A 20,861-nucleotide genomic window follows, 5' to 3' on the forward strand; every position below is an offset into this window, starting at 1 on the left:
ATTTTTTTTTTTTTTATCTTCGCTTATTTTTCGTCGGCCTATTTCCGCCACTTCAGTGCCAATCACCGACATCAGGGAGGCGACTCCACCTGTTCCTACCTATCAGACTCAACAACTCATGAGCCGGGCCAACTTCTTTTACTTCCCCTCCGAAGGAAGACGTAACCAGAGATTTTTCGCCTCAGAAAACCCAAACGACGCCAGCTGGGATTGAACCCAGGCCGATCGGATTGTGAGGCTGTTACGCTAACCACACAACCACTGGCGCCGTTTTTTTAAATACAGATATCAATAGTGATTTTCTGGAAAAGAACTAAGATAGAACATTTTTTTTTAGATCAAAAACACAGATTTTATTATGGAAACCATGGTGGGAGGAGTTCATAATTTTTGTCGGATAAAAAGTTCATAAAAAACAAACAAAATTTGGGCTTATTTCATTCATAGAGGTTTATTTTAGATCACTGAAGAAAAAATTCTTGGTCAGGGTCGACGTATCTGTGGGGGCTTGCTGAATTCTACAACAAAAATAAAATAATGATTTATGTTCTGCCCCATATCAATACCATATAGCTGACCGATCTTCGGAAAATTGCCTCCTCAGCAGCACCATCAACTCCATCAGATGCTTATCTCCATGACTATCGATAAGCTTGAACAGCTCCTGGATAAAATAGGTGCCCGTTTTCGTGTCCCTGAATGAAACCGTTCCTACGAAAGGCAAAACAAATCAGCTCATTTGCATTCGAACACCGTGAACCACTGACCCACCTTCGTAGGTACTGTAACACTTCATAATGTCATTTTTGTTGGTTGCACTTTCAAGAAAATCAGTCTCCATTCGGGCATTCCCCTTGCAGGCCTGGATGAAAAATACCTTCGGTTTGCCCTTCAGAGTTTCGTTCATCAGAACACGCTCCACGATTTCAGTTTCTAAATTGTACATCGCATCGAAGGCCTGAATGCGGTCTCTCGTCTCTCCGTGACTCATGACGATGACCAGCAGACAGGAGTAGGAGTTGAAACTCTTTTTCGAAACTGAAATAAAATGAGGAGAGAAGAGTTAATTTCCGCGAGAGCAACTGTTTAAAGTTCATTCTACTTTCCGCCATCTTTTTCCGCATCCGCTCGACGGTGTAATCCTCGCAGATGTCTGGCTGCTTCACGCGATATTTGGCGAAGAACTCCTTCAGAAGTTTCAGGTCCCTCTCGCTGCCCTCCCGGATCGATGCTTTGTTGTCTTTGAAGTGTTTGTGGTGGAAAATTAGTACGTAACCCTTGCCGGTGCGTAGATTGTAGCGTTCGACCGTGGTGGAGCTGACAGAGCTGTCGAAAGATGATGTAATTTGATTTGGTGATTCAAAAAGTTTTATTTATTACTAGTGAAAACTGCAGTATTCTACAGCTGATGAAGGTGCAATAAAAACAAACACAAACACACTGCCATTCTGAATAATTCCAGGAAATCGTATCAGTCGCAGTGTATAGATAAGAACTCACCTTTTGATGGCTCTCGGGTATGCACCGAATGGTTTGGCATCGTTTGTTATACCACTACCGCTTAGTGGCAGTACTGGCTTTCTAACAGTAGTATTGGGGGTCAAAGGTGACAGCCGGGCAAAGACCGGGGGTGTCGACGGTTTGTTGACACTGTGAGAGTTTCCCAGAGCCAATGGAACAGGTCGTGGACTAACAATTGTCGAAGGTTTGTTTAAAAGCATATTGTACGAAGGGTTGACGCGGCTAAATTCATGGCGATACACCGACTGGTACTGGGAAGTAGACTTTGTTGAGCTCGAGGTATTGCTGAGTTGTGCAAAGTGTGATCTGTACGGACTAACGTAGCTACCGGAAGTGGAGGAAGTGGAGCTGGTACTGCTCGTCGATTGAGACACGCTGGTTGTCTGTTGGCGAGTATTTACAGAACTGGTCAATGTGGTTTTATCGTATTTGTTATTCATTTTTCAAGCTGTCTACAATCCCCGCGATCCGACTATGTGTACTGTAGTTCACTGAAAGTGTGAATCGATACTAATGTGTTTCTTACAGTTGCCCCGTTTGGTGACAGCACTGATAAGAGAAAAACGCAGCGTTTCTTATCATGAGATTCGCGAGCATTGGCGCACGAGAAGATAAAACCCGGGGGGAGAATATTAACGCTCGTAGCGTTACACTGAAAATAACGATAATGAATATGAATGCGTTTATTGGGATTTATTTCTTTATTGAAACATAACAACATAAGACTTAGGTGGGTTAGTCACAGAATACATACTGTTTCGTTGTCGTTCTCCGAGTGAACCGATTTTGATTTTTTTTTGTACGAATACGTTGACAATATCATGAACAATAATAATTCATTTTTCAGAGCTTAAATCGAACGATATTTTGTAACAAACAAAAATAAAAAAGTTGATGGGTCTGGGCGGGATCTTGACATAGGACTGTGATTGTATGTAGTAATTGCATTTGAATTAAGTTTTATACTGTTCAAAATTTGTAATTTTTTTCAAATGGAAGCCCGGGTTAGATGAGATGATGTGGTAAAATCCGGAACATCATTTTGTTCAAAAAGACGGCCACCCGGGGTAAGATAACACTCAATCATGTATACCCATTTTTGCGAGTATATAGGTGAAACGTTATGATAAACTTTTCAGATAGCGACGAGCACCGATTTGTTATTTTGCTTGCAATAAATTGAGTGTTTTAGTTGTGAATATGGACATGTCCTGTGAAACCAATGTTACAATAGTAAACACACAGGCCTGTTAAGTGTGTTTGTATGGAAAACGGTATGTTTTTAAAGCATTTCATAGAATTATTGGAACACTTTTGCTTGATTCATATAAAACATAATAAATTTCAATGATGATAATTTCGCAAGGGTTGCTCATAAAGCCCTATAACATATAAATAATTAAAATAATTAAAATAACTAAAAATAATTGAAACGGTTGAAGCTCATGGTTCAAATGATGGTGAACAAATATCGAATCGGAGGAAGACAAGAATAAATTGAAAGAGTGTAATCTTACACAAAACATGTAAACAATCTTCCTCAGTTGACTTGACACATATAGAGTTTTGTTTACCTTGTGCGGGGGGAAGATGTGACATACTACGTATGTCACATGAAGTGTGTAAACGAATACGATAGTGAACGTCAAAAGAGGATTTGTTTTGGAAAGTAACTTTCAATTTCAGCAGATACCAGAATATCACAAATAGAAGATTTATTTTAGGATCAGTAGGTTTCAGTTGGTGTTAAAATTTTTTGACGTAGGATGACGTCTTTCGGGAACATATTGGGGTACAAATTGGAAATTGAAAATCGTGCACATTGTGAAAATTGTCCAATTTCAAACGCTTATTGCTCAGTTATTCCATGATGGATTGATGAGATTTTTGCGTCAATCAATTTCGGCACTCTATAACAATATTTTACATTGAATAAAATAATATATGTCATGACACTAACTATCGAATATTTGGAAAAACCTCATCCCCTATCCTAACGGAAATACCCACTTCTGATTGGTCGAAATTGACGACACATGCGGTGGCTTATGTACTTACAATTATTGGTCAGTTATTTCCTTATTTATTTACGAGATATTTGCTTCAATCGATCTGAGCACTCCATAACAATTCATCACAATTGAAAAAATAATGTATCGTATGAAACTAACTAGCAAACAATAAAAAAATCTCCAAACGGAAATACCTCGTTCTGATTGGTCGAAATTGAAGATACGGAGAAATCGGCACATCAAAGTAGAGGGAACTTTTGTTCCCACCGAAGTGTATTCCCTAACAGAGACATCAAAACCAAGCTGCCTGGGGGAAATCGGCATTGCGAATAGACGAAAGTAGGGGGAGCTTTTGTTGCCACCGACATGAGTTCCCTAACAGAGATTTCAAATTCAAGGTGTCTGGGGGAAATCAGCATGTAAATACCCTCGTGGTCGATAGTTTAACTAACGACGCACAAATGGATAGTGCTCATTGTAACTAGCGTGAGCATTGCTGATTGCATACGTGTTGGCGAATAAGTAGGGAGTGATGAATGAGTGTTCTTTTTTTATTTTCGTTCCAATAAGAATCTTTCGATGGATTAATTGAAGAATGATATTTCAATGAAATGAATAGAACTTATGTTTGATAGAATATAAATAAAATTCAAATATGTATATTGAAATTTCATATCAATGTTCAATTGATATTCGCATTGAGGCATGTTGCGTTGAGTTTAAAGCGAAAATGGAAATGGGTTGAGTAAACACTCAGAAAGTAAAAATAATAAATATAATTACGTTTTCCATTTCAAATATATTTTCTCTAAAATTTTTTTTTTCTGGTGACAAAACTTGATAATTGTGTTCGATGATGCTAATTATCTTATTTTACATTGATGAGTTTTTTTTCTTTACTTCATCCATACATAACACAGGAGCCGTGCACCCGTGACCGAGTGGTTAGCGTCTCACATCATCATGCCGGGTGTTCGGGTTCGATTCACGTTCTGGTCGGGGAATTTTTTGTCAGAGAAATTTCCTTCTACTTGCACTGTGGTCACGCGTATTCTAGAACTTGCCCCTCGGAATAAATTCAAGGCGTGTTATTTGACTTAAGAAATCTAAACTAAGTATTAATAAATTAATGCATACGTTGAGACGGCAAAAGTTCCACAGGGATCGTTAACGCCATTCAACAACAACATAACACAGGAGCCAGCTCGTCCAGGCCCACAGAGGGCTGCCTTTATCATATCTCATTCTACTTAGGCATATTCTATCGTGATACGCACCATCAAATGACTAATCACCATCTTTCTATCATTATCACTCGGTTATGGACATTGGTAAAGTGAACAAACAATATCTAACAACCAGACAAAACGGCCCTTATCAGTGCCACCAGATCGCTCTCGAAGAGTTTAGCAATGTAATTCTTCAAACATATCCAAAATCAGCATGTAACAGATAGCCTCACGGAATCCTACGTCAACTATGCGGTCGTGTCTCGGACACAACCCTCCCGTGACTTTTTCAATCATTCATTCATTCTTTATTAATTTATTCATTCTTTATTCACCTTATTCTGTTCACCTAATTTCAATTCCACAGAGAGTAGACCAATGCATCGAATTCGATCGATTTTGACTCTGTTCTCTGCGATTTTATATTCAAGCAATTTAACGCAAAATCAGCCAATTTTGACGCGATCCTTTCTGATTTTTTCAAACTTCTCACATAAGGTGACATCCAGATTCTAAACTAAACTAAACTAAAATCTAATTATCCAAAATCACAATTTTCATTATCAAATGGTCGGGGTTCTGCCAAAACGAACCAAGCGCCATTTTTATTTCAAAATTGAGTTAATTACACCATTGGATGCAGAAAATTATAATCTATCGACTGTAAAATGGCCATGCCATTCGGACAATTGACAGCAGCTCCAAAAGAAAAATTCTGTGTAGCAGACTGTAAAAAAAATTGGGTGGGTTATATCTATGATATAATCGCAAGGTTGACGTGGGACTACCTTAGCTTAGCAATCATTTGTTTGTATTGATTAAATTCTTGATTGAATAAAACAATTTTCGAATTCAATTGAATTCAATATATTTGTAAGGTCAATTCATGCATTCTGATAGATTATGTTCTTCGTTACAAGTAAATTCAATGACAGTCCTTTTACGTTGGGTATGATGCCTAGGACAAAATATGTGAACGGAAGAATTATCAAACGATTATTTATTTTTATCTCTGAAGTTTGCATCTCTCAAGCGTATGTAATGTAAGTTCGTGTAAGTTTATTCGCCTCTAGTGTCTGCACGATTTTCCCAGGTTCCTAAGTTTAGAAGATCGTGTTAGAGAAACATATTCTAGTCTGCACAAAGGCAAGTGAGTGCAAAAGTACTCGCCGTTTGCATTTATTTGCAAAGTCGATCTCCCGATTTTCAGGAAACTTGGTTTTGAAGTCTGTGTTAGGGAAACACATTTCAGTCGGAACAAAATACCCCAGACTTGCATGAATTTGAAATGCTGATTTCTTCCAGGCACCTTGGTTTTGAATTCTCTGTTAGGGAGCACATTTCGGAGGAAACGAAAGCTCCCCATACTTTCATGTATTTGGAATGACGATTTCCCCAAGGCTGCTTGGCTTTGATGGCTGTGTTGGGGAATCGTAAATCGGGCCAATCAATACGAGGCAGTTAGGGCATTTAGATAACGCGTAACATTTTACAGTTATTCAATTGTCCATCTAATGAAAAATAAGATTTAATTATTTGTGACAGATGCGTAGGAATATCCCCTATTAATTGATGCAAACATCTTTCCGATCCAATAAGAAATGTTCGAGTTATAAGCATTCGAAATCTTTCATTTTTTCCTGCATGTTCAATTTTTAGGTATTCATTTTACTCCTCATATATTCCGGTTAGACGTAGTCCCACGGCAAAACATAATTGCATTAAACCAGAGCGCACCATAAACCCACAATATGGCATCGGACGAAAGTGAACATTTTCTCCAAGAAGGCAGATCCGAATCTTTAACAGATTTTTCTGTTTCGGACAGCTCCTGGGATCAGATGTTCGCGAGATCTTGTGAACAAGACAGCCTAAGGGCTGCCTTGAAGTGTAGAAGCGATGAACTGCATTTTTCAAAATTGTGTTCAACCACAACGAACCAAGTGTAATACATTCCTCAATCCATTTGTTTTCATTTATTAAGATATCATTTTGTAAAAAACAACAAAAGTGAGTCAATACATATACCATTCATGAAATTAGTCAAGAGCCGTTGCAAAATAGTAATATGTTGTGTAATGATATTATGTTAATAGTTAACATGTGCTTGGTTCGCTTTGGCTGCAAAGAGAACGAAGTTTTGCGTGTCAAGCAGAAACATAATTTTGTTTTTTTTTCATATTTCTAAAGGTTCTGAATCATAAATTGACGACGATGTGTGCTTACAGCATGAAAAGTAGTGTTATGTTTGACATCCTGTTTGTAGCACGTGAGCGGTAAAATGATAGATTTGATCCGACACAGTCAATTAGTGGGAGCCCAAATTTCAAATTGAAATATCTCAAAATAAAGTTTTTTGGTGCTTGGTTCGTTTTGGCAGAACCCCGACCAAATGATCAATTTAAAACACGATCAATATTTTATATCGTTGAACTTTTTTACAAAAAAATCGAAACTCCCCATCTAGATGTAGGATATAAATATAATGTATCACTGGCTGATTTGGCGTGGAGTTGAAAATTTACTGATGGAACTACAAAAGCACATCATTCCATCTCGTTCATCTATTTTTATTTTATTGGAAAATGTTTTCTGTGAAACATTTGACCGTCTAATTCGAAGAACAGTAAAAAATCTGTAATCTGTAACTACAGATTCTTGGTTTTAAAAAAGGCTGATTAAACTGTGGAAAAGCATTTTTTCTGTAGATATGGTAACACTGCTTCTCACCAGGTGCCGGTAGTTGTACGAAGAATGTTTATTCTTTGTTGACATTAATACATTTGGAGTCAAACCAGACCCAAGATACTTGAATGACATGGCATGAGTGATCGATTTACACTAAACTTAAATCTTTGATTTTCTGGTGCTTCCTAGAAAAGGCAACTATCTCTGTTATCTCTGTGGAAAACTCAATCCCTAGACCAATGGCACTGGTTGAAAAATTGCTCAAAGACATTGAATCCTAGCAGATCGGATTACTTTTATCCTGCAACAGACACCACTCCACCATCTGCAAGTTGACTTAGGATGCAATGTTGTGTAAGGCAATTGTCAATCTCGCTAAAGTAGAAGTTATTCAGAAGTGGTTACACATGAGCCTTGGAGGAGACCCATTTAGGATACCCGACTTACTGCCGTGTCTCCGTGAGAAAAATGTTTCTTGCAAAGCAAGTTATATAACATGTTATTTGATGGAGGTGGCAGACCCCAAGAGTGTAATTTGTCTGACAGGACCTCCATTAGAACTAAATGAAAGGCCACCCTTTATGTCCGAGCATGCATGCTGAAGCCATTAGCTTTTTTTTCATTTGAATTTCTGACGAAAGCAACGCACGACAATCAATTGGTTCCCTTTCCCCTGCGAAATCCAAATTGTGTATCTGAAAGTTTTTGTTTCAACCCTACTATCAAGGCGAAGCAAGATCATTTTCTTCAAAAATTTCCGTATACAGACAGCACAGGGAGGTTATTTATCAAGTTTTAATCAATTTCACCCGATTCTGAAGCAAAATTGTTTCATGAAAGGAGGGAGAATTCTACTATTGAAAACTCGGGAATAAGATTGCAACTGACGAATTTCATGCCAACCCGTCTTAGGAGTTGGCAGCACCATCTCAGATAGTAATGAAACGTAGTGGGTGTAAAGACATGGGTCATTTAAGCAACTTTGCATACTTTAAATATTCAAAAAAGAATTAGACTATTTTTTGGAAAAAGCCAATTTTTTTTCTTAATTTTTTACAAAAATTTATGACTTAAAAACTATGATACCTACAAAATTCTTGTCAAAAGATGAAATGTAGGAAATTGTTTAAACTTTTACAGGGAAAACGGTTTTCGAACAACAACTTTTTCATGTTTTCTTTGAAAAAAATACAACTAATCCTAATTTTGTTTAAAGTCAAGATAGCGATATAATGTATTCCACAAAGTTTTAGATCTTGTTAAAATATAAACTTTTGTCGAAGACATCAACTTTCTATCTTTTATAGTTTTTGGAATATATGTCACTTTTGTATGAATACTCCTGAAAAAAATAATGTTTTGCTCGCAACATTTTTGTGTGTAAATTCTCACGTTTGACATGTTCTTGGCATGTTTCTAAATAGAGAAAAGTTAGCACAGCATTTAAAATGTGACAATTTATACAAAAAATGTTACGAATTGAACATTATTAGCATATTTTCAAAGAAAAACATGGAAAAGTTGTTGTTCAAAAAACTTTTTCCATGTAAATGTGCCCATCGTCCGATGTATGGAAAACTTGTTGGAAATTTTAAGGTCTATTTATATATATTTCTTTCAGAATTTTGAAAGCATACGTTTTCGAGAAAGTTAAAATTATAGCAATTTTCATGCTCTGCTAACTTTTCTCGATTTGGAAACATATCAAGAACAAGTCAACTGTGAGAATTTACATACAAAAATGTTCCGAGCAAAACATTATTTTTTTCAGGAGTCTTCATACAAAAATATTCAAAAAACTATAACAGATAGAAAGTTGACGTCTTCGACAAAAGTTCACATTTTAATAAGATCTAAAACTTTGTCGAATACACTATATCGCTATTTTGATTTTAAACAAAATTAGGATTAGTTGTATTTTTTCAAAGAAAATATAAAAAAGTTGTTGTTAGAAAAAAAATTTCCCTGACTTTTTGGAAATTTTATTCATTTCATATATATTTTTTGGGAATTCATCATTCAAAACCAAGCTTCCTAGGGAAAATCGGCTTTGAAAATACTTAAAATTAGGGGGAACTTTTGTTCCTACCGAAATGTGTTCCCTAACAGAAACATCAAAACCAAATTTCCTGGGGGAAATCGGCATTACAAATACATAAAAGTAGGGGGAGATTTTTTTTTTCCACCGAAAAGTGTTCCCTAACAGTTGATGACCAAGCTTCCGGGGAGAAATCGGCATTGCAAATATATGCAAGTCGGGGGCATTTTTATATTGCAAGTAAGGTGAGTGATACTTGCAAATAAAATTTAAATTTGGCACTTTAATGTTGGCTGCTTTGTGAAATTTCATATCAATGACCGATCGTGTATTGTGGAAAATTTGGCACAAGTGTAAGTGTAAAATTGTATATGGTAGCTGTTAGAGCTGATTATGAAATCGATAAACCGTTACGAAATTGTGTGCAATTAACTTTTTCTCTCACGATATAGTAGTTCTCATTGATTTTCTTCAATTATAAAATGTAATCATAAAATGTAAATGTAAATGAACAGATGCAAATTAGTCATTAAAGCACAACGTAAGGAATAAAACGCACGGTATTTTCAATCGTTCCCGAATGTTTGAAATTCTCGAATATTCTTCGAGAATTTTTTCTATCCAATTGTGTCGTGCAGATTACGCGTAAAATTGGTTTAGCGTATCAATTGTTTTCTTAGTGGAAAAGAACAGTTTTATTTCAATTCCCGTCTAATGGGATTTTCGTTGAAGAAAATCGCCATTTTTGCTGCATCCGGTTCGAAGAAAAGGTTTTCGAATCGCGTAACCCGAAGTTACCAGTTTAAACCCGTCTACTTGTCGAAGTAAGTCCCCCGTCCCCATCAGTAGCAGTTGTGTTAAAAATGACTTGATATATGAAACGATTTATTTCAATTTTCATTAATGAAAACCAACGTGTTGTCCCGCTCGAGAACGGGTCGTTTGGTTTAAGCTGTCTGTCTGTGTTCATTTCACCCAAGGAAAGTTTATACGGCGCGAAAAATTGGAAAAGTGAAGAAATATTAGAAAAAGTGATTTCTCATATGCTCTACATATAGTATTAGGTGTTGTTAGTCCAATTAGAATTTTCATCGGGTTGAATAAACACTCAGAAAGTAAAAAATATAAAAGAAAACCATCTTTTCTATTTCAAATATGTTTTCTCTATTTTGAAGTAACATGTTTTTACTGATGAGAAAATTGATAAATGTGTTCGGTATTGGAAATTGTCTTATACTACAGGGTTTTCCATTTCTGGCTTCCGAAAGTATACAGCCCTGCACTGACAACTGTTAGACATAGCTGTTAACCAAAGCGTCATATCGTTAGTTTAATGTCTGCCATTTTACAATATGGATCGTTTTAGCATCGCACAACGTGTTAATTTTGTTGAATTATACTATAAAAATGATGAAAAACCGGCAAATGTTTTTCGAGCATTACGGACGGATTTTGGTCGTCATGGACGGCCTACAGAGCACACAATCGCTAATGTAGTGCGTAAATTCGAACAAACTGGATCCGTAGCGGATATTGTGAAACCTGTGCATCATCGTAATGTGCGTTCGGCCAAAAATATTGCTGCTATTGCTGCCAGTGTGGAGGATGACCCGAATGTTTCGATTCCACGGCGTGCTCAGCAATTGGGCTTGTCAACCACATCATTGTGGCGAATTTTGCATTTGGACTTACACCTACATCCATATAAAGTCCAACTGGTACAAAAATTAGAGCGTGGTGACCATGGAATGCGTCGGGCATACGTCGATTGGGTGAACGAAAGCAGCAAAATGCTGAATTTTTGCATCAAATTTTCTTCAGCGATGAGGCACATTTCGAGCTCGGTGGCTATGTGAACACCAAAAATTTCCGTATCTGGGGCTCAGAAAATCCACACGTGATTGTTGAGAGGCCATTGCATCCGCCTAAAGTCACTGTTTGGTGCGCATTATGGTCTGGTGGAGTTATCGGGCCGTATTTCTTTGAAAATGAAGACGGCGAGACGGTAACTGTGAATGGTGAGTGCTATGGCCGCATGTTAACCGATTTTTTTTGCCACAAATTGAAGATATGGATACGGATGACATGTGGTTGACATATGACATATTGCGAACGAAATTTGAGGGACGCATAATTTCGCGTTTTGGTGATGCCAATTGGCCGTGCAGATCATGCGATTTGAACCCGCTAGACTTTTTTTTGTGGGGTTATCCGAAAGACCGTGTCTATGCAAACTCTCCGCAAACTCTTGAACATTTGAAAGACAACATTCGTGAAGTTATGACCGAGATACCGCCCCATATGTGCCGAAAAGTCATCGAAAATTACCTGTTCCGGATCAAGGTGTGCGAGGAAGCCCTAGGTGGACATTTGAATGATGTTGTATTTCACACATAATGGCATAAACCAAACTTTAATTTGAAATAAAAGTTTCATCGAAATTCGAATTCTAAGTGTGTTTTATTTCAATTTACTTTCGGAATTTAAAGTTGGAAAACTCTGTACATTCGTGAGTTTTTTTCTTTATTTCATCCATACATAATACAGGAGGCATCTCGTCTAGGATCACAGAGGTTCTCATCATATCTCGCTCCATTTCGGTATGTTTTATCTGATACGCACCACCCAACGACTGTTTACCATCCTTCTGTCATCATCACTCGGTAAACACTGGTGGGGTGAACAAACAATACCCAACAACAAAACAAAATGGCCCTTTTCAGGGCCACCAAATCATTATCAGAGAGTTCAACGATGTAATTCATCAAACATATCAAAATCAACAGATAGCCTAACGGAATCCTACGCCAACTATGCGGTCGTGTCTCGGACACAACCCTCTTGTGACTTTTTTTTCAGCGAAATTTTTTTTCAAAAAATTTTTGGTATTTTTTCGCAAAAATTTAAACAATTTCCTACATTTCATCCTTTTACATGAATTTTGTAAGTAAGTCATAGCTTTTAAGTTATAAATTTCTGTAAAAATTTAGAAATAAAAATCGGCTTTTTCCAAAAAGTTGTCTTATTATTTTTCGAATATTTCAAGTATGCAATGTTGCTTAAATGACCCATGTGTTTATACCCACAACGTTTCACTGCTATCTGAGATGGTGCTGCCAACGGTCAGTCGAGTTAGCTTGAAATTCGTCACCTATTTTTCGGTATATCTCCAACAGTATTTTTTTTTGCATGAGAACGGATTCGGGACAAACCTTCTTTCTAGCCATTGATGGTAGAAATTGTAATTGACAAGTGACCATCAGTCACCATCATTGAGATCCTGAATCTAACGATAATGAATTCGAGTAAAGCGTGAGGCCTAGAGCACTGGATATAACATTGTTAACAGTTTGCAGCTTTGTTCTCATTCGATGAACAGAGCAGCAAAAAACCATCGAATTCTATGTTATACCTATGAGGATCGTGTTTCATCAATTTCAATCTGTGGCTACTGGTATAGACGGTTCAACAGAGGAACAGACACAAACGACAAACGACAAAGAACGTGAAGGAAGGCAACGGTTGAAGACAATGGGTAATTGGGTTCCACAAAATGATCTCTTGGTGAAAACCAAGAGATAATTTTTGGATACAATATACACATAAGTGTTCGATGCGCTCGATCCCAGAAGCTAACCCCATAGTTCTAAGGTTCGGTGAGACTGATGAACTACTACACCAGATAAGACAAATTTACAATCGTTACGTTAGAGCAATCATTCATAAGTTATAATACACACGTACTGTATTATAACACTACCTCTGAAAAAATCAAACAAGTCATTCAACCCCAGCCCACTATCATAGTTCTTGAGTAGTCATTGTTGGTAACCTAATCCAAGTCTAAGACACAACGGAAAATGAAAAAAAAATCTCTCCTATAATCCGCTTGTCATGCCGAGAAAATTATTCTTTTTCGTCCTGACACTTGAGTACGCACTTATGCTGCTCTGAACTTCCATTAACATCACCCTACGAAACAGCTTAAGGCCTCCACCAATACGTAATATCCCAGTAGAACCCTCTTTCGCTTTCGGCACCCACAACTAGTATCAACAACACAATTAAATTGTTGCCACACGAAAATGAGTCTTGTTTCTTGTCTGCCTCCTCTGACTACCTCATCAAACCTTAAGGTACATCACATGACACGCATCATGCGGTCACCCCAGCAGCAGCAAGCAAACCGGAGACAGAACTTCGATGAAAATGACGGGGGGTTAATGTTTCCAGAATGATGCGATTTTTTCCTCGACGTAATTCACCGCGTGTGGGTCACCAGCAGCAGCCCTTCGATTCGGAGCGGATATGAATAAAAACATGGGAAAAAACTAGCAATTTTCGGGCGAAAGTTTTTTCGGCAAATCATCACGGAAAAGTAAAAGCAGCCTATAGGTTGGTTCATTTTCAGCTTCTTCGAGAAGTGCACCCGAGAATAAAATAATACCCCTCTTACCAATTACGAACAAACATTTTTCAGTATAAAAAAATACTAGGAATACCACATCTCATAAATTCCTAACAAAAGCGAACATTGGAATTACACCACACAGCGTTATTCAAAGCAACGTAATAATAAAATCGTAACTTTCATACAAACGTCCATTGTTTGCTTCAGGAGCAAGCAAAAAAAATGCCCAAAATCACAAGATGGTGAACGCGTGCGGATATATGCTGTCGTCTTGTGATGGAAAGGATCAACTTGTGATGTATATTTACTTACTCCACGGGCTGTCAGAAAGTTATGGCCATAAATAACCCGAAGGATTTGAGGCACACTTTCGGCGCACGATTGCGCCTCTGAGGAGGAAAATCTCCGTTCCAGCGGCCCCAAAAGGTCAACGCGATTGTTCTTTCTGGCGGGAGAAAAAGAATGTTGATAAATCGATTTTAGGGTGGCGGTCAATGACGAGTGTATTTTTCATCCGAATCGTCCCGTTTCTGGACTGCCATGTGTCCTCATTTGTCAAGCCGAGGGGTGTCCCTGGTGGGCTGACCTCCCGCCTGGAATAGGAAACTAACTCAATTTAGTCGGAAATAACAAAGTGCTATAAATTTCACAAACTCCCACAGCTCGCCGAGGGCCACCAGAAGAAGCTCCCCGGTTTTTCCATTTCGTTACACCTGCGCGATTCGGAATCAGTTTTTCCAAATCTAATTTCGCCAGTCGGGTATGCAGGAGAGTGCTGTTTTTCCATCCACTTATCCCATTGCGAGGTAACATGATTATATTATGCATGCTGTTTGCCCGATTTCGTTTATTGTGTTTCAATTTCAGCGCTTCCGAACGATGAAACGTACCAGTGAGTGACTTATCGAACAATCCGTGATGCGCATCCATCTGCTCCAAAACTTCATGACCAATATGTTCTATTTTGCTTTGTTTGTCGGGACACTCTCAAAACAAATCCGTTCGGGTGCGGGAGTGCTCCCCTTCCGCAAATTTGCTGCTGGGGAAAACTTCAAGTGTAAGCTTCCGTGCTTGGTGAGAGAGAAAATGTGGTATCCTGTTCTGCAGGTGAAATATCCAAAAAGCACGTCCGTAAACGTGAGATCCACCAAACAACGGTGTTTTGTGTTTCCCCAAGGCAAACCATTCGCTGTGATGGGTTTTTCGTATTTCTTCCAAATAGAATCAGCATACGGGGAATTGGAGACCTTTGCTAAGGAAATGGGGCGAGTGCAAGAGGAAATGTTGAGATACAATTGGATTTTTTTCACAAGTCTTCCGTTAAGCTCTTTTTTAAAATTTGGGTTCGTTTGTTTCCTGTATTATATATTCATATTTTCTCTATGTAATTTGACATAAGCCTGGTAGCTGTTCTCATTTAGATGATAAAATTAATGACCAAATCCACGCCAAATCAGCCGGCCGCTGTCCTGAAACTCCCTGATTTTATAAAACTTTGTGTGTATGGTAGCAGCGACCCAAACTAAAATTTTTATTGTCATATGGTCAGTTTTATTTGGGACTGATATCTCATAAGGGCGTATTCAGAATCACCAGAAAACGGCGATATATTTTTTTATAAAACCTCATAAATATAGGTATTCAATGCAAGAGTTTGACACAGTAGATCACGACAAATTCAAATTCAAAATGGCCGCAGTCACAAAATGTCCAATTACTTTTGGTGATGCAACTCCCTCATATGAATATCAAACGAAACTATTTAACTAATAGAATACTGTACATCACGAAAACATTCCGAAAAATAAATACAAAATCAAAATTGAAAAAAAAGTTGAATGGGACTTAAAACTAGAAAATATAAGATTGAGGAAAATGTTGTATTTTCTCGTTGACTGGCTTCAGTGATCAATATCTCGCGTAATATAGATCATATAATTTCCAGTTTAGGCTCTATGTGAAGGTGACATTTCACACTAAAAAAAATCTTTTGCTGTTTTTTGTTCGTTCCATTCAGTTGTGAGTTACATGGTGTTAACAATGCACAATGGTTCAGGAGGTGCATTTAAGTGGAAATTAGTATCTAGAGCTCGACAGTTATTCTATAGACAAAAAATGTCTGCGACAAAGTTATTCCATATGACAAAGCGCTCATTTTAATGTTGTTAAAAATAGGGTTACCAAAATTTTCGTTCAAATAAAAAATATAATTTTTTCATCTTTATATATAGAGGTAAATATTACAATGTTTTAGACCCAGTTATTTTGAGCAAATTAGAAGAACAAAGCTTTTTTCTATCTCTTGTTTTCTAAGTTGCGTTAGGTTTTTTTTTTTTATTAATTCGTTTATTTTTACAGGCTCAGTTACGTAAGTTTAAAGGGGCCGAATTCTTAAATATAATTTTAAAACTACATATATAAACAATTTTCTTACATCTATGGTTAGTAAGGTGGAAAACCGATTACTCGCGGTGTACTCGAGTTTAGGAGGGTGACATATTTTTAGGAGGAGGATGGGATATAAGGAAATTGTAACAATGTTGATGAACACTCATTTCTTAAATCTATTCGTATATATATAGTGTATTTACATTTCAACTTATTCTACTATTTATAGCAAGGGGACGAAAGGAGGAAAAGGAAGGAAAGGAGGGTGTAAGGATGTAGGGACAATCACACACGAAGATCTATAGCTTTAAGGAAAACATATATATGGGACATGTAATCAAGGTCTAACCGAGCCAACACATCTCTCACCGGCACATTGGGCTGTCTTCCTCGGGCCCGAAGGGAGTTTTCTAAATTCGATCTGGCGACCAGATACACCTCGCACGACCAAACAATGTGCTCGATGTCGTGATAACCTTGGCCACAAACGCAGAGATTGCTGCTGGCAAGATTGAAACGAAAGAGTAGTGCATCTAACGAACAGTGATTGGACATGAGTCGGGAGAAGGTGCGAATAAAGTCCCGACTCAAGTCTAGACTTTTGAACCATGGTTTGAGGCTAACCTTAGGGATAATCGAGTGAAACCACCGGCCCAATTCATCTTCATTCCACTTGCGTTGCCAGTTAGCGATGGTATTTTTGCGGACTAAAGAATAAAATTCATTGAAGGCGATTTGACGCTGATAAATATCGCCTTCAATTGCACCTACCTTTGCCAATGAGTCAGCCCTCTCATTACCCGGAATTGAGCAATGTGAAGGGACCCAGGCAACGGTAATGACATAACAGCGTCTGGATAAAGCACTCAAAATTTCTCGTATTCTCTCAAGGAAGTACGGCGAGTGCTTTTCCGGCCTCACTGAACGGATAGCTTCGAAAGAGCTAAGAATATCCGTTACAATGTAATAGTGTTCAACAGGTCGTGAGGTAACGCTGTCCAGCGCCCAGTATATCGCTGCCAATTCAGCAATATATACCGAGCAAGGATTCTGAAGACTGAGTGAGGTGCTAAAAAATACGTTGAACACTCCAAATCCTGTGGACTCATTAATAGAGGACCCATCAGTAAAGTACATATTATCACAATTGATACGCCCATACTTTGCATTGAAGATCGTAGGAACGAACCCCAATCTAAGATAATCTGGATTTTCATGGATTTTCTCCTTCATGAACAGATCGAAATGTACAGAGGAATTGATGTAGTCAGGAAAACAAACACGGTTGGGAATATACGAAGAAGGAACAACCTGCATAGAGGTGAATTCATGATATGAACTTATGAATCCAGAATGAAAATTTAGCTCGATCAATTGCTCAAAATTTCCGATCACCAATGGATTCATATCCTTACACCGAATGAGGAACCGAAGAGATAATAAATTGAAGCGATCTTTTAGTGGGAGTACGCCTGCCAAAACCTCGAGACTCATGGTATGCGTTGAGGGCATACTGCGTTAGGTTCATCATGATGAAAAAAAAAACGGTTTTTTGCTATAACTTTTATATTTCAAATTTACAATGCAAACTGTCTTCAGAACACTTTTAGAACTCACTAAGACAAATATTTTTCGATGCAGAACTTGTCAATATCTCAATTCTTCTCAAACTTCTGCATCGCAAAATATTTGGCTTGATAAGTTCTAAAAGTCGTTCGAAGACGATTTTGATGTAGGATTTGAAATATAAAAGTTATAGAATAAAAAACGTTTTTTCATGGTCACCCTAACGAAACTTAGAATAAAAAGCGCTATATTGGATATTTCTAGAGATAGAATAAAACTTTGTTCTACAAAGTTGCTTAAAATAACTGAGGCTACAACATTGTCAAACTATATTTACCTCTATCTATAAAGATAAGAAAGTTAGATTTTTTTATTTAATCACAAATTTTGGTCACCCTATTTTTGACGACATGAATGTGAGCATTATATCATACGTAACAACTTTGTCGAAGACAGTAGGGGAACCCGGGGCAAGAGTGCCTATCTGATTATTTTGCCTATTTCCATCTTTTACAATTATTTAACTACAGAACTTTGTTTTATACAGATACTGCATATATCTCACATATTATCAGCCAGAAAATTAAATGTTTTTTATTGGAAAACAGATAAATATAAACTGAGCTTCTTACAACTGCAATCTATATAATAACGCACAGGTGCAAATTAATGAAATACCCTTAGTTTATATATGTTATCTCTCAACTTCCGGGACAAAAGGAGCCATTATTAGCGGGGTAAAAATGCCATAGTCGTAACCTCGGATTCGATCTGTCAAACGCAAATAGTGTAATCCTGGTTGTGTTTGTTGTGGTCATGGTTTGTAAATATGAACGAATTTCGTTAGGCCGTTTTCTAAACAACAGGAGGAGTAACTCGTGAGTCACACCCTTAATATGCAGAAGTTATTTTATGGGCTGACAACACATGACATCCCGAACCTAGGGTATAAAATCGCAGAGTGAAATAATTAAGATCACTCTTTCGACAAAACATCCAAATTGTCCGGAGAAGATTGGCTTTACGGTTTTCGTGAACGCCACCAGAACTCGAGTTTGCGTTCTTTGGAACCACCGTGAATTTCTCAGTGGTTTTTTTCATCAAAAATTATATTTTTATAAGATTGGCATTCTTGCCCCGTCGAGGTGGCACTCTTGCCCCGTACTGGAAAAATACAAGCCAAAAACATAATTTTTGTAAATGAAACATTTTCATAGAAAACATAACTCTTGAACAATTTGATGCATATCTACACCTAAATAGGAGTATAATTGAAAAAACCAGCAAAAAAATGGAGAAAAATATAACAAAAGAGCATTCAAAAAGGCGTATTAGCTTAAGGTGGCACTCTTGCCCCGGGTTCCCCAATTTGTCTAGAGAATGAAGATCTTCCATAGAGTTGATTCTAGCGCTTTCTATATAACTTACTAACTTTTTTATTTCAACCTCCACATAGAAACTTTAGAGCTTATCATGACCAACATTTTGCGATGCAGAACTTGTCAATATCTTAATCCTACTCAATGTTATTGACGGGTTTTCACCCAAAAAATCATGATTTCAATTTTAATTTACTCAAATACAAAAAAATAACATAGTTTTGAAAATCCCACATTATGTAGAGTTAAGTATGTTCTTTCAAATGCCGCCAAACACAAATGTTTTATGTTTGCTCCAAAAAGAATGACAAGCGAATGAAGGGAGCGTATTTTATGGAAAGAAATATCAATAACAATAACAATAACCTTTTTTTTCATGGTGACTCTAACGCAATTTAGAAAAAAGCGCCATATTTATTATTTCTTCTGAGTTTTCTTAAATAACTGGGCCTAAAACATTGTCGAACTATGTTTACCTTTATTTATAAAGATAAAAAAAGTTAGATTTTTTATTTCTTCGTGAATTTTGGTCACCCTATTTTTAACAACATCGGAATAAGCACTCTATCATATGCAACAACTTGTGGAAGACATTTTTTATCTAGAGAATAACTGTCGAGCACTAAATACTAATTTCCAATAAAATGCACTTCCTGGACCATTGTGCAATGGAGGTCAACAAAGAGAAAGTTGTGTACATTTTACACTTTTTATTTTATTAATGCAAAAATGCAAGCCAGGTCGCTTAAATTGTGAGTGATGTTTATGGTACCGATACTGCAACAAAAAAATACGTGCAATTTAATTTATTTTGGCAGACTTATCTCACTTCTTAACTAGGCGAACCTAGCCAGAATTTTCACCTGCCCCCGGGCTTCTGAATGCCAAAGGGGGACTAGGCTCTGCGGAATGCACGTATCTGCATGCTCGTGCAGTTTCAGTCCTGACCGAGAAATTGTCGGACAATCGCGCAGGTGTTAAGGATGACCGACTTTTGGATGCCGGCCAATTCCTTCTCCATATTCAACACCTTTAGCGCTTCCAGAAGTGTCTTCGGGACAATTCCAGTTCCAGAGAGAACGACTGGAACAATTCTTAGCCCCCACAGTTCCTTGAGCTCCACGGCCAATGGTCGGTACTTGCAGATTTTGCGACCGTGGGTCTTCTCCAGATTCTGGTTCAGTGGAATAGCGACATCGATGATGGTGACTTTGCGGTCGCTCTTGTCGTAAACCATTATATCTGGGCGGTTGTGGTGGATCGAGAGGTCGGTCAGAACAGTGCGATCCCAGTACAGCTTGAAACGGTCATTTTCCAGGACAGGTGCAGGCAAGTACCGGTAGTTTGGTACGTTGTCTTCCAGTAGAGCACATTGGAGCGCCAGTTGTCGATGAACAATACGGGCCACGTTGTTGTGGCGCTCGGTGTAGGCTGCGTTGGCCAAAACGGGACAGCCTCCCATAATGTGCTCTATGTTTTCACCTGGTTGATGGCACATCCGGCAAATGTCATCAACGTCTTGATGCCAGACGTACCGCCTGCAGTTTCTCGTCGGCATTATCCTGTCCTGGATGGCTATCATGTCGGCTTCTACTAATGATGAGAGTTCACCACGCGTTAGCCACAGAT

At 37.8% G+C, this 20,861-nt stretch overlaps 2 protein-coding genes across 2 annotated transcripts in view; one reads left to right on the plus strand and one right to left on the minus strand.

The window, feature by feature from the left end:
- LOC129765950 (uncharacterized) overlaps nt 1-20,861 on the plus strand; it is a 254,900-nt gene that overhangs the window by 51,293 nt on the left and 182,746 nt on the right. The gene's annotated exons all lie outside the window — the stretch shown is intronic.
- On the minus strand, nt 425-2,018 carry LOC129769521 (caspase-3-like). The gene is made up of 5 exons (XM_055771848.1): nt 1,501-2,018; nt 1,103-1,326; nt 772-1,038; nt 579-711; nt 425-518 (listed from the first exon to the last, which is right to left on the minus strand). The coding sequence occupies exons 1-5, from the start codon at nt 1,959-1,961 to the stop codon at nt 452-454; spliced, it is 1,152 nt and encodes a 383-aa protein (XP_055627823.1). The 5' UTR covers nt 1,962-2,018; the 3' UTR covers nt 425-451.

The sequence above is a fragment of the Toxorhynchites rutilus genome, chromosome 2 (genome assembly GCF_029784135.1).
Source record: "Toxorhynchites rutilus septentrionalis strain SRP chromosome 2, ASM2978413v1, whole genome shotgun sequence".
NCBI classification, from domain to species: domain Eukaryota; kingdom Metazoa; phylum Arthropoda; class Insecta; order Diptera; family Culicidae; genus Toxorhynchites; species Toxorhynchites rutilus.